General features: G+C 41.0%; 1 protein-coding gene across 3 annotated transcripts; it reads left to right on the top strand.

The window, feature by feature from the left end:
• Window positions 1-2308: 2308 nt before the first annotated feature.
• On the top strand, window positions 2309-11726 carry nlgn3b (neuroligin 3b). 3 transcript variants are annotated; one of them, XM_054625669.1, is made up of 6 exons: window positions 2309-2789; window positions 4381-4440; window positions 5176-5325; window positions 6181-6366; window positions 8344-9133; window positions 10931-11726. In XM_054625669.1, exons 1-6 carry the CDS (start codon window positions 2309-2311, stop codon window positions 11724-11726), a joined length of 2463 nt encoding a protein of 820 aa, XP_054481644.1. The 3 variants fall into 3 exon arrangements, with proteins under 3 accessions (XP_054481644.1, XP_054481645.1, XP_054481646.1); XM_054625670.1 differs by lacking the exon at window positions 4381-4440; XM_054625671.1 differs by lacking the exon at window positions 4381-4440 and having other exon boundaries at window positions 2570-2799; window positions 5183-5325.
• Window positions 11727-12567: the final 841 nt, after the last annotated feature.

Raw genomic sequence — 12567 nt, 5'->3', positions numbered from 1 at the left:
GCTTTGTTCCGATTATTTAAATTAGAACTTTGATTTAATGTCCAATGGCAAAACAAAAAAACACATCTATTGATACTAATATCATGAATACATGTGAAATTTAAAAGGAAATGCTGCTCATTGTAAGAATTCAGTGTATCCCGTTGATCCACAGCAGCCCCAGCAGAGACAGGCTGCTTTGTAAGGAACATACATCTAACAAAGCCTGATTGGTGTTGACCACTGTACAGGCCGTTGCTGCTAATTTGATAATTGACGACTTCACAGCAGGTTTTGTGAACAGTGAGGATTTATAACTCTAAATGATTTATTATCGTTGTCAATTTCAAACTAGGAGATGTGCTACGATCTACAGAGAAAAAATCTGGTTCTCAATCTTGTCCATTTAAAGTCTTGGGAGCCATAAATCATTGTCACATAACAGATAGGGGATCGAACAAGTCTTGTCCTTTCCTGGCTATAAGGAACATTCATAATTGTTAATTAAAACAGATAAAGCTGGCCTAGGGCAGCGATGTACATTATTACTCAAATGAACCAGTGTGATATTACTTTGATGTGACTCAGTCTTTTAAAAAAAAGGACAACTATGATTGTGTCCATCACCTGGGAAAGAGAGGATGAGCAGCCTTTATGTGTGTGTACTTTCCTGGTGGTGTAAAGAAAATGTTGCAGGGAAAGAGAACAGCCATTGCACCACATCTGTGCTTAATTAGCTTCTCATATTAAGAGGAAGAAATTGTCCCCTTGTCTTAATAGATAGGTTCATCAGACTGACAGAGAGCTGTTTAGCTGCAGTCTTTTGCAATACTCGAGGCAGCGCTCGTCAATAGATTTGATTAGGTTAACAAGCTTGCTTTTGCTCTTGCTCATTGACGAGCTAGTGAGAACCTGATGTCGAGCATAATATGCTTACTGCTATCCCAGAACATAAGGACTAAGACAGGATGCATTTTGGATAACAAAGTAGTTAATTGGAAGACACGCAACACAATTTGCTCTGCAGTTCTCCATGGGTGAGTTTAGATTTGAGACCCTATTTGAATACAGTATGCACATATCATTAGGGTGAATGTGTATTCCCCTGTTTACTGAGACGTTCACACTTGTGAACCACTAACGAGACAAACTATCATCACACAGAGGCTCTGCTGATTACTGGATTACTGGAGTAACTAACAGATCCTAGATCAAGGATTCTTTTCAATTAGAAATTAGAGAAATCAATGTGGAATCAACAGGAATTTATTCATGGCTTCGAGCAGATTAAAAACCCCTCAATTTTATTAAAAGACTAACCATTAGTGTTGGTTGAAAGAAGTGAAAAGTGAGGAAAAAATGGTTTGCAGAAGATGAAGACTCCCGCAAATCAATTTCTCAAAACGTCGTCAAAGGATCCTTTTTCTGTAATATTGAACCCAAATGTTTTTTGTTCCCTTTAAGCCTCAAGTCCTTCACTTAACCTGAAATTACTTGCTTTATGAGAAGGGGTTCGGGCTTGCGGTCCTATCAGACATGTTTGTCTGGGACGCTTCCATTATTCATCTTCAAGTCAGTGGTTGACAGTGTTGCTTGGATGTAAGACACAAAAAAGATACAAATATATTTATGATGTGAGATATTTGGTGTTTTAGAAACATATTAAACACTGAAAAGCCAGATATCAATTCCCCAGTTAATCTCCCTTCAATGCATACTAATCTTTCTTTGCTGTTCACTTTGCTGCTTTAACATTAGAAAAGGGATGTTAACACCTTTTTTTATCTTGAGATGTTTTCGCAGCAGTAATCCAACATAACAGCAGATGGATTTTCAGATTCCTCCCAACTCCTCCACCACTGATACACAGAGATCAGTATTCAGGGATTTGTACATGTCGAAGCATAAATTTGCTCCTTTAAGACTGCAATTTGTCCCAAAAGGTTATTAGCATTGGAGCGTTACAGAGGATGTGGCATGCTGATTAAGTTTATATAAGAAAGTATGTATTTAGAGCCCTAAAGGTACAGGAAGAAAACTTTTTTTTATCAAAACTTAGCCAGTTATAGGATATATCGGGCTATTTTCACATAGTTTTGATGTTTTCATGTGTCATCTTTTTGATCATCTTGTTTTCAGATTTCTGTGCACTGCAATGAAAAGTGGAAGTGGGGGCGGTTCATACCTGGCTGTTGTGTACTTGGATTTGATTACCGTCGCAGCCGAAGGCACAGTGAGTGATGTCTGTTTAAGAGGGTCGGTGCAGAGGAACTGAGTGGCAAGTACAGTGTGCATTTGTGCTGTGCAAGGGCACTGTCCTGCCCATACCATGTGGCTGGCTACGTTTAGAGACCATCTGTTGCCTGCACACCTGCTACATCACCAAGGGACTGTAACCATCACCCACTGTGCTCTTCTCTGGTGGATATTATGTTCCTGCTGGTCATTCACCAAGGCAACAAGCCAGAAATTCTACCCGACCGTGACCACCCAGTTTGGGAAACTGCGGGGCCTCAGGGTTCCCGTGCCCAGCGAGGTGCTCCGGCCCGTTGATCAGTATCTGGGGGTCCCCTATGCTGCTCCGCCCGTGGGCGAGAAACGCTTCATGCCCCCCGACCAGCCCTCTTCTTGGTCAGGTATCAAGAATGCGACCCACTTCATGCCCGTGTGCCCTCAGAACATCCACAACACCGTGCCAGAGATCATGATGCCCATATGGTTCACCTATAACCTGGACACAGTCGCCACATACATTCAGGATCAGAGCGAGGACTGCTTATATCTAAACATCTACGCTCCGACAGAGGATGGTGAGTTGGCGTGGTAAAATGGACAACAATAACTATCCATATCTATCAATCATTATTATCCATGTCATCCTGTTATCCTCATAAAGCGTGTGTGCAACCACTGCTCATTTCATTGCTGCCACCAAGGGGCTGATTTACCATACAAAGCAATGCCATTGTTGTTTCACTTATTGCAGTCATATTCCACATGAAATAGCAATCAGGTCCCCATTAATAAGCAGTCATTTATTCATATATTGGTAGTTTTGGCAACTGGAGATACCTTTTTTTTACCCCTGAATGTGTATGGATACACAAAGGCTCGCCTTACCAAATAAATTAATTTCATCATTTAAAAAGGATGAGCCTATATAGCATATTTGGCAGTCACCACTGAGCTTTAAAGGTAATCCTGAAGAATCACTCAGCAGATCTGTTAAGGAAAGCAGTGCCAGCTTTCCATGTTTTGAAAAAAATATATTACAATTACTAATAGAATATATTGCGAATATATTTCCTCTCTTATAAGCATTCAGTATAACACAAAAGATTCAGCATTCAATGTTCGACCGTTTTCAGCTTTTGTGTGTAACATGCCACTCTTTGGCTGACTTTTTCCATGGAATTGAGCAACGGATAAATAAGCCTGCTTGAGAGGTAGCTGTACAAAATGGTGCAGCCCATGTTTTATAAAGCTCCTGGTCTGAGTGCTGCTGCCGAAAGGCCTACTCAGACGGCACGCCAACAGGTTAATTAAATCTCACACTTGCAATCACACTTCAAAGGAAGCAACATTACCCATCGGTTCTATACATTTTTTATTTCTTTTGAGATTTTCTTATTTCTTTATGTCATTGTTTATTTATAATGCACCTCGGGCATTCTGTTACTTTATTATTTGTTTCACTCATGTGAAACCATAGCTATTTTCATTTTGACTTATCTCCAGTAATCTTTTTTCCACACCAAACTAAAAAGTGTGTTATTAAGATTTCCATTATTTAATATTTGTTTTTGTGGCTTGTTGCCTGCTCAGTCAGAGTTTATTATTTATTCATTAATAAACCCTATACCTCATATATAACCTCCGTAAGCTATCCTGCAGTGGTTTACCTGAAGAATCGACATGACAGTTTGTATGAAAATAAAATTGTACAGCGAGATACAATGAACCAAGAAAGATGTATTACTCCAGTCAAAGCTGAGGCAGCTGGATCAATATAACGACAGATAATAAACCATTCAAAGGAAACGGTGTGTATCTGCATGTGTGTGGGCGCATATACACACTGTGTCATTTCTTACAAATATCTAACAAGAATTTGTTTACTCGATGGAAACAGAATTACAAACACTGATTATTTTGTATCTCTAGTCTGACTCATAATGTTATTGTGTCATACATCTCTAGATTTGTCATCTACATTGTGTCAGAAAGCAATCGCAGGTAAAGGTGCAACATGCTGTATGTATATGGGCTTAACTTCTCTTTGCCTATAATGTATGGATCTTTTGTCTCCTGATTCTGTCAGTTGGATTGGACCATATATAAAATAAGAGACACAGTCAACCATGATGTTTTTGTACTTCTTTTTCCTCATGTGAATCCCAGGGAACCAACACAAGAAAAAGGGGGCGGCTTTCTCACATGCTGAGACTCATATATCTGAAGGTATCTTTTAGAGCTCAAAGTCTAGATGCATGGATTCTTTTAGTTCAAGTTACAATTCTATGTTTTTTACAGTAGGGATTTTTTTCTTTTTTTGTTATCTGATTTATGTTATCTGATTTATGATTACATAAGTTTTCTGTTACTGCACCTCATGACTTGAATTGAGCTTTCAGTAAGAGCTACATCTCTGCTGCCAAAAAATGAACAGTTTCTTATTTAGCTCTTACTAGTAGATTACAAGAGCTCAGTTATCTTATTAGTCTAAGTCTACATGTATAAAACATGGATTTTCTTTGGCTTGTGCATGCATATTATATGTGGAACTTTGAAATTCCACCATTACAGAATATTTTTCTCCACCGACATCGAGCCACAAGTCAAATCAATAGATTTTTCTTCTCTTTCCTTCCCTCATCAAAACATTTCAGATACATTACAGAGACAAAGCATACGCATTTGTGCGCTAACATGCACCGCAAAATCTGTTGTTAATTACGTTTGACTCTTTGATTCACACAGCCCTTGTCAGAGTGTATTTACCATGCATTTTCTAAAAGTCATTACAGCTTCCAAACCACAAGCTTACCACTGCTTCTAAGCATCTTTTCTAAGCTCATACCTCACACTGTAAAGTTGATATAACGTTTTAATAACAGTGTTCCATTGTTTTTACATTTAATTTCAATTGCCTCGGCTGTTGTTAGCTCAGCATATGTGTTTGTGTTGACGTTGCAGATATAAGGGACTCAGAAGCTCGACCTGTGATGGTTTACATCCATGGAGGCTCCTATATGGAGGGCACCGGGAACATGATGGACGGCAGCGTGCTGGCCAGTTATGGGAATGTTGTTGTCGTCACGCTCAACTACAGAATCGGAATATTAGGTGATGACGATGTGTCTTTGCAGTTACTTTTAATGGTAGTTCAAATGGGCTATTTAGTTTAATGTGGGAGAATAAACATTAAAGTCATTAATTCACACTTGTATTGCTATTATAACCTATAAAAGAAGACATGAGAGAAAAATATAAAACAGTTTAAGAGAATATCGGCAACGGGGATCTCGGTAGCATGGCATAGCTTGATCTGCATAAATATGTTGTCCTCTGGGGGAAAGTGTTGCAAATACTTATCATGGTCTGTCCTTGTTGAACACAAGCTGTTTAGACCCATTCTGAAAAGGCAATTTATCTTCCTTTAGATGGATGTATCTGATCCTTACAAGATCATCAGCCTTTGCCTCTCTTGAAGGAAAAATGATTAAAACACAGTATGGAGCAATGCAGCGTTCAAAAGCATTCACAAGGTCAATAGTTTCCCCTGCGTTTAACATTCAAAACAGTACGTTATTTAGATGAGACCAGACAAGGGAATGCGTAATAGGATCAATTGTGAGAGCACGGTGACCTCTGTGTGGTTTTATGAAAAACATGTAGAGAACTAGGCAAAGGATTTATGCACATTGAATTTTATGAAGTCACAAGCGAGGAGAGAATTCAGATTCAATGTGCAGAGCCTGATCACTTCCTGAGGGGCGCCGCTGCTTGGAGACTATTATGAGGAGTTGACTAAAGTAGTCAAGACACTGTGGGAGAGAGGGAAGGTATATTTGCACCTGAGGGGAAACAGTGTCTGCTCACTCAGATGCCCTGCTGGGCTACAACTTTAGATCAAAGCTTTGACATGTACTGTAGAGCTCTACTTCAGCAGCGGCTCTGATGTCTTTCTGTGTACTTCAGGCTTCCTCAGTACTGGTGACCAGGCGGCAAAAGGAAACTATGGACTCCTGGACCAGATTCAAGCTCTCCGTTGGATCAGTAAGAACATCGGTTACTTTGGAGGAGACCCCGGTCGCATCACAGTTTTTGGATCTGGAATCGGTGCTTCCTGTGTCAGTCTGCTAACTCTGTCCCACCATTCAGAGGGTAAGAACCATCCTTTCAGTTGTCTCTGACTTTGAACAATACAGGTTTGCTCAGTTATTAATGCCATCACTTAAGAAAGCAATGTCAAAATCCACAAACTTCTTATCTTGAAGATTCCAGTTACTTTTCGGACAATCATTTTTGTGTTCTTTGTTTCAAGTGCAGCTCTATATGGTCTGTCATTGAGATGAAGTGTTATGATATGGTAGTGTAGGGTAAAGGGGGTATTTGTTAAGTAAGTGATTGCTTTTGTTCCCCTCTACTCAATCTAATCAGCCTAAAAGCTTTGCCTCTTAAAATAGGAAGCTCTTAAAGAAGCCTACTGGCATTATAAAGTTTTCACCATGCCATCACGTCCACCTGTGTCCATCAGTTTGTACCATTCAGACTGACTTATATTTACATATTTTAGAGTCCGACTTGTTTACCCCCATTTACTCAGCTACATAAAGTGTGTATGGTGGAAAGTTTCAAAGCTTTCAAAGACAATGTTTACCAAAGACAAGACTGGTGTGAGAATGAAGCAGGACCCACACATTTATTGCCAATGCTTTAATTGAAAATGCCACATTCTAGTCCAGCTTCAACAATAAATCCATGCTATTAACTTTTTTATTTTTGAAATGACAATATAAATCACCATGAATTAAATTAAAATACCTGTTTAAAGAGTATAAATGACCCACATTAAACAGTTTTTTGTTATCCACTGACAAGAAAAATAGGTTTTAATCTACTTTTCTTTTTAGTGGATATCATGCCATTTGATTAACACTTATCAAAAGCTCCTTGCAAGAATCAAAGGTGCATATTTAAATATGGGTGGCCCACAGGGAATTGAACCTATTATCTTTGCCGTATTATTGCCACGGCCCTCCCATTGATGCCGGACAGGAACACAAGGGCACCAAGTGTGTGTTTTTTTGTCAATGCCAGGGAGGCTGCGGCAACTGTCCTTTGTGAGGTTTGTATTTGATGCCCTAGCTCGGCTGCAGCGAATGCACAAAGACCTCCGGCTGTCTTTGAAGTAGACTAGCTGCTGCCCTAAAAGAAATTTAAATAAATGACAGCAATGGAAGGGAAAGTGACACTGTCCCCGCACTCTTTTTCCAGCGACTGCTATGCCTTAACCTCAGAAGCGTATTTTTTGACTTGATACATATCACTTGTCATTTTTAGGTGGTAGATACAAAGTCCCCAGAGACAGAGGTGACGCACTGCATATAAACAATTCAACAGAGCATGGTGTTTACTGTATCAACATTGAAGGATCAGGGTTACTGCATATTCATCTCCCCAAACAGTCCCTCCACTGCACACTTGGCATCAGAAGTCTATATATATGTGTGCGATTAACTGGCGTCAAAAACCTCCTCTTCCTCTGAAACAATGCTGCAAATTGATCATTCATTTGACTTATATTCACTGCCATCCGCATATAGTAATGACCAGCAAGAAACAAATAAGGGGGATCAACAGAGAGAAGCAAGCATTTTTTTCTTTATCATTATGATAACAATAGAATGGGCCTTTTCGCTCTCTTTCACTCCAATGCTTTATCTCCCTGGCTAATATTCAAAGTACATCACAAGCGGGCTTGTTTGCTTTTATCTACCTAAATGTTGTGTGTCAACAAACCTTGGATTTAATTACCAACCGCGATAAAGACACTGGTATTGTTTTCACCTTGTGTGTGTCTGTACGTGTTTCGTCATTACAAAAGCTGTCCTGGAGAAAACTACTGCAGCAGGAACTACCACAACGGTTTTAAGTAGGCCTACTTTGCCAGGTGTTTTTATATGTCTCAATTTGACTTTGCGGCTGGTGTGATATCTTGTTGTGAATATCAAATTGCACAAAGTGAATCATGTCAAAATGCCATTAAGGTTTGTGCTGAAAAGAATGCCAATACTAACCACTGTTCTCTGGGCTTCTGTTGTCTTCTGTGTCTTTTTGTTCTGAATTTTGTGTCCCAAGGTTTGTTCCATAGAGCCATCATCCAGAGCGGTTCAGCCCTGTCCAGCTGGGCTGTCAACTACCAGCCAGTCAAGTACACTCGCATGCTGGCCGAGAGGGTCGGCTGCAACGTGCTGGACACTGTGGACATGGTCTCCTGCCTGCAGAAGAAAAGTGCAAGGGAGCTGGTGGAGCAAGACATCCAGCCCGCCCGATACCGCGTGGCTTTCGGTCCTGTCATTGACGGAGATGTCATCCCGGACGACCCGGAGATCCTGATGGAGCAGGGCGAGTTCCTTAACTATGACATAATGCTAGGTGTCAACCAAGGAGAAGGGCTGCGCTTTGTGGAGAACGTGATGGATCTGGAAGATGGTGTGTCTGGCAACGACTTTGACTTTGCAGTGTCAGACTTTGTGGACAGCTTGTATGGCTACCCAGAAGGGAAGGACACACTGAGGGAGACAATTAAATTCATGTACACGGACTGGGCCGACAAGGACAACCCGGAGACCAGGAGGAAGACCTTGGTGGCCCTCTTCACTGACCACCAGTGGGTAGAGCCCTCTGTGGTGACAGCTGACCTACACGCCCGCTATGGCTCGCCTACATACTTCTACGCCTTCTACCACCACTGCCAGAGCCTCATGAAGCCAGTGTGGTCAGACTCAGCGCACGGAGATGAGGTGCCTTATGTGTTCGGCATCCCCATGGTGGGCCCAACGGACCTCTTCCCCTGTAACTTCTCCAGGAACGACATCATGCTCAGCGCTGTGGTTATGACTTATTGGACCAACTTCGCCAAGAGTGGGTGAGTAACAGCAAATCCAGGGACAAACCAAAGTAAATGTTAACATTAATATGGCTTATTTACATGCAGTGCATTCAGTATCCCATTTCACACTCCTTTCTTGGACTTTGTTATAGCATAAATGACCATGCATGTGCTGCAGACTTTATGTGTGTTGAGATATTCAACCTCTAACTTCTGCTACATTTGCCCTTCCTTTATTGCGCTGATTAAAGGACTGTTAGATTCAGCCTTAAGTAGTGCAGCCTAATTAAGTGCAGCCTGAACTCCCGCTGCCATGTCTTTCAGCCTTTATCTACTTGTTTGTACAAGAACGCTCACATGAAATGCGATAATACAGTTTTTTAAAATGAATGTGAATTCCTTAACATGGAAAGTCTATAAATCACCTTTATCATTAATGGTCACATCTTACAGTAAATTAGGTCTGCGCTCCTTGCTCAGATTTATTCTTTCAACTTTTACATTCATAACATTTGCACACACTTTCAGCAAAATGCTAAAATGTGACAATGCTTAACCGAACAGTCACATAAAATGAGCACACCCCATCTAATGTAATTAAAAGCTATGTCTTTATGAATGCCATGTTGTCACTATTTTAAAGAGACTTTCCTATATCCTCTCTTTATGCACATAACAAAGTTTCATCACTTTGGGCAGACTTCCTGAAGGTGACGAATTTTAAAATTTACAGCTTAATTCACATAAATGTTTAAAGCAGTCACTCAGTGTTTGACAAAAAGGTTATGTTGAAGAGAAAATTTGAGAGGGCTGTTAAGATGTATGCCATAAACCTCTGCAAAATTTACTGTGAGTTGTGCTTTCACGTAAGATTGGCAGAAATAATCAGTGAAGATATATGTATATACTAAGGTACTGTACAGATTTGAGTATGAAGCCTTCAAGTTACTGACTTTGGATTATCATTAGAAGCAATGACATTTCAAAGTATTCCCAGGATGACAGGAGACGTTTTCAGCTTATGAAAGTTTTCCAGTTTCCAGCAGTTGACCTGCACCAACAGTGACTCAGCATTTAAAAAACATGCGGTCGAAAGTGCAGCTTCTGCACCAGCTGACAAATTGCTTTGCAATTTGCACTACATAGGCACAGGTGTGCGTTTCTGTGAAGATAAGAGACACCTAAGTGAGTTGCACTGTAGTGGAGGACTCCACTGCTGCTGCCCTGCTGGAGTCTTCCTGCATATTGAATGCAAAGCTGCAATTAGTCTTAGTGGATGAGCACTAGCAGTAGGAGGAAGCTCAGCACAGGTCACTGTAGGCTGCTGGTTTTAGTGTGTAGGAATGAGGGAATGCTGAGCCCTTGAGGAGAGTTGGTGATATTACATTGTGTTGACTTATGTCGATGAAGTCCTTCTTTTTTTTTTACAATTTAACAAACAGGCCTTTTGTTTTTTATTGGATTTCTAATGGCAACAATGCATTTATAATACCAAGGGCTGGGCTACAGGGTTGTAATCATTATGAATGAGGATATTTTCCTATAATGATATACATTATGGTACGGCAAATGTAAGCAAAATGTTAAATAACCAAACTAATGCTCAAAGCAAACAACTGTGTGTAAAACAAAAACTTCTTCTGTTCTGAATCCTTCATTTGGACACAAAGGTTTCTCGGTCGATATCTTGATGAGATCATATCATTACAATATGATGACATTCTGAATATTGATAATACTGAATTATCACTGAACCCTAATCCTACTATTGAGCTTTCTTTCATCGCATTTATTTCTTATGACTCAACTTATATGTTCTTCATGTGTCTGCAGGGATCCTAACAAACCAGTGCCACAGGACACCAAGTTCATCCACACCAAGGCCAACCGCTTCGAGGAGGTGGCCTGGTCTAAGTACGACCCCTACGACCAGCTCTACTTGCACATTGGCCTGAAGCCCCGTATCCGTGACCACTACCGCGCCACCAAGGTGGCCTTCTGGAAACACCTAGTGCCCCATCTCTACAACCTCCACGACATGTTCCACTACTCCTCCACCACCACCAAGGTCACCCCACTGGATCCCACCCAGTCCAACGGTAAGAAGTCAGGCAGCACCGGTCGTCCTCCTGCATCCACTGGCCACAATGACGGCGAAGGAGGGAGGGAGATGGGCCCTCTTATCATGCCGAACCCGAGAGATTACTCCACGGAGCTCAGCGTCACCATTGCTGTGGGAGCGTCACTGCTCTTCCTCAACGTCCTGGCGTTCGCTGCTCTGTACTACCGCAAGGACAAGCGCAGTCGGCAGGACACGTCCCAGCAGCCCAGTCCCCAGCGTGACAGCAAAGGCAACAACGTGAGCCACACCACCACCATAGACGAGACCCTGTCCCAGCAAAGGAACCAGTGTGAAGCCCTTCACAATCCTCTTCACGTCTCGCCCAGCATGGACTACTCACTGAGCCAGCGCCGCTCCCCTGACGACATCCCTCTGATGACCCCCAACAACATCACCATGATCCCCAACTCCCTGATGGGCCTCTCCAACATGAGTCCATACAGCACCTTCCCCGCAGGTTACAGCTCTGCAGGCCTGCCCAGCACCCACTCTACCACTCGGGTATAGCTTGGCAGGAGTTGAGGGAAGATGGGGAGGAGAAGCGTGACGTACATAAAATGCGGAAATGTAAAGCTATATTTAGGATGTGTAGGTAAAATAGGATTGAATATGTTCGTTCTGTCTTTTCCAAAGGTGTACAACCGCCAACATTCTGCCTTTGCTCTCTCATAATAGGAAGTCTAACTGCAGAGTCATTTTATAATAATCATTTTCAAAGGCAGACAAAAAGGAAAAGCGCATTTCATTTTCCACTTTAGCTTTTTTGGAACTTTACCTAGCAAGAAACTTAGTATAATGTTTATACAGTTGGATTTGTATGGGAAGCTTTTTCTTACTCTGTGATATCTATTTTGATCTCGTGGAACGAAGTGACATTATAACCCATGGTGGACAGAGACGAGATCTTGGAAAAGCTGAAAAGCAGTATTATAATTAGTATTATTATTATTATTATCAAGCTATTTTATACATATTTCTCATGGTACATTGCTTATTATTGAAATGTATTTTTACTGTAATTACTTTAAAATGCCTTGTAACTCGCTCACATTACTGTGGAATCATAACAACAATGGATGGAAATTTGACTCAAATACTGGTCACACGTGGTAAAAATTGTCCAGTTAATCCAAAAATATTTCTATCTGGTAGTGCAACACTCCTGTGTGTGTGTGGGTGTGTGGGTGTGTTCTGAGAAATGCATTACAAAAATGTAAATTAGGAATTGTTTGAAATTAACCATTCAGTTTGTAGTGTTGTGTAATCTATTGTAGTCTATTTGAGTATCCTTGCAATATTTTTATTTTACGTGTCTACAATTTTGCTTAATGCATTGTAGGAATATAAC

The sequence above is a fragment of the Anoplopoma fimbria genome, chromosome 24 (genome assembly GCF_027596085.1).
Source record: "Anoplopoma fimbria isolate UVic2021 breed Golden Eagle Sablefish chromosome 24, Afim_UVic_2022, whole genome shotgun sequence".
NCBI lineage: Eukaryota > Metazoa > Chordata > Actinopteri > Perciformes > Anoplopomatidae > Anoplopoma > Anoplopoma fimbria.
Note: the sequence above shows the minus strand (reverse complement) of the source record. Positions and strands in the feature narration are given on the sequence as shown.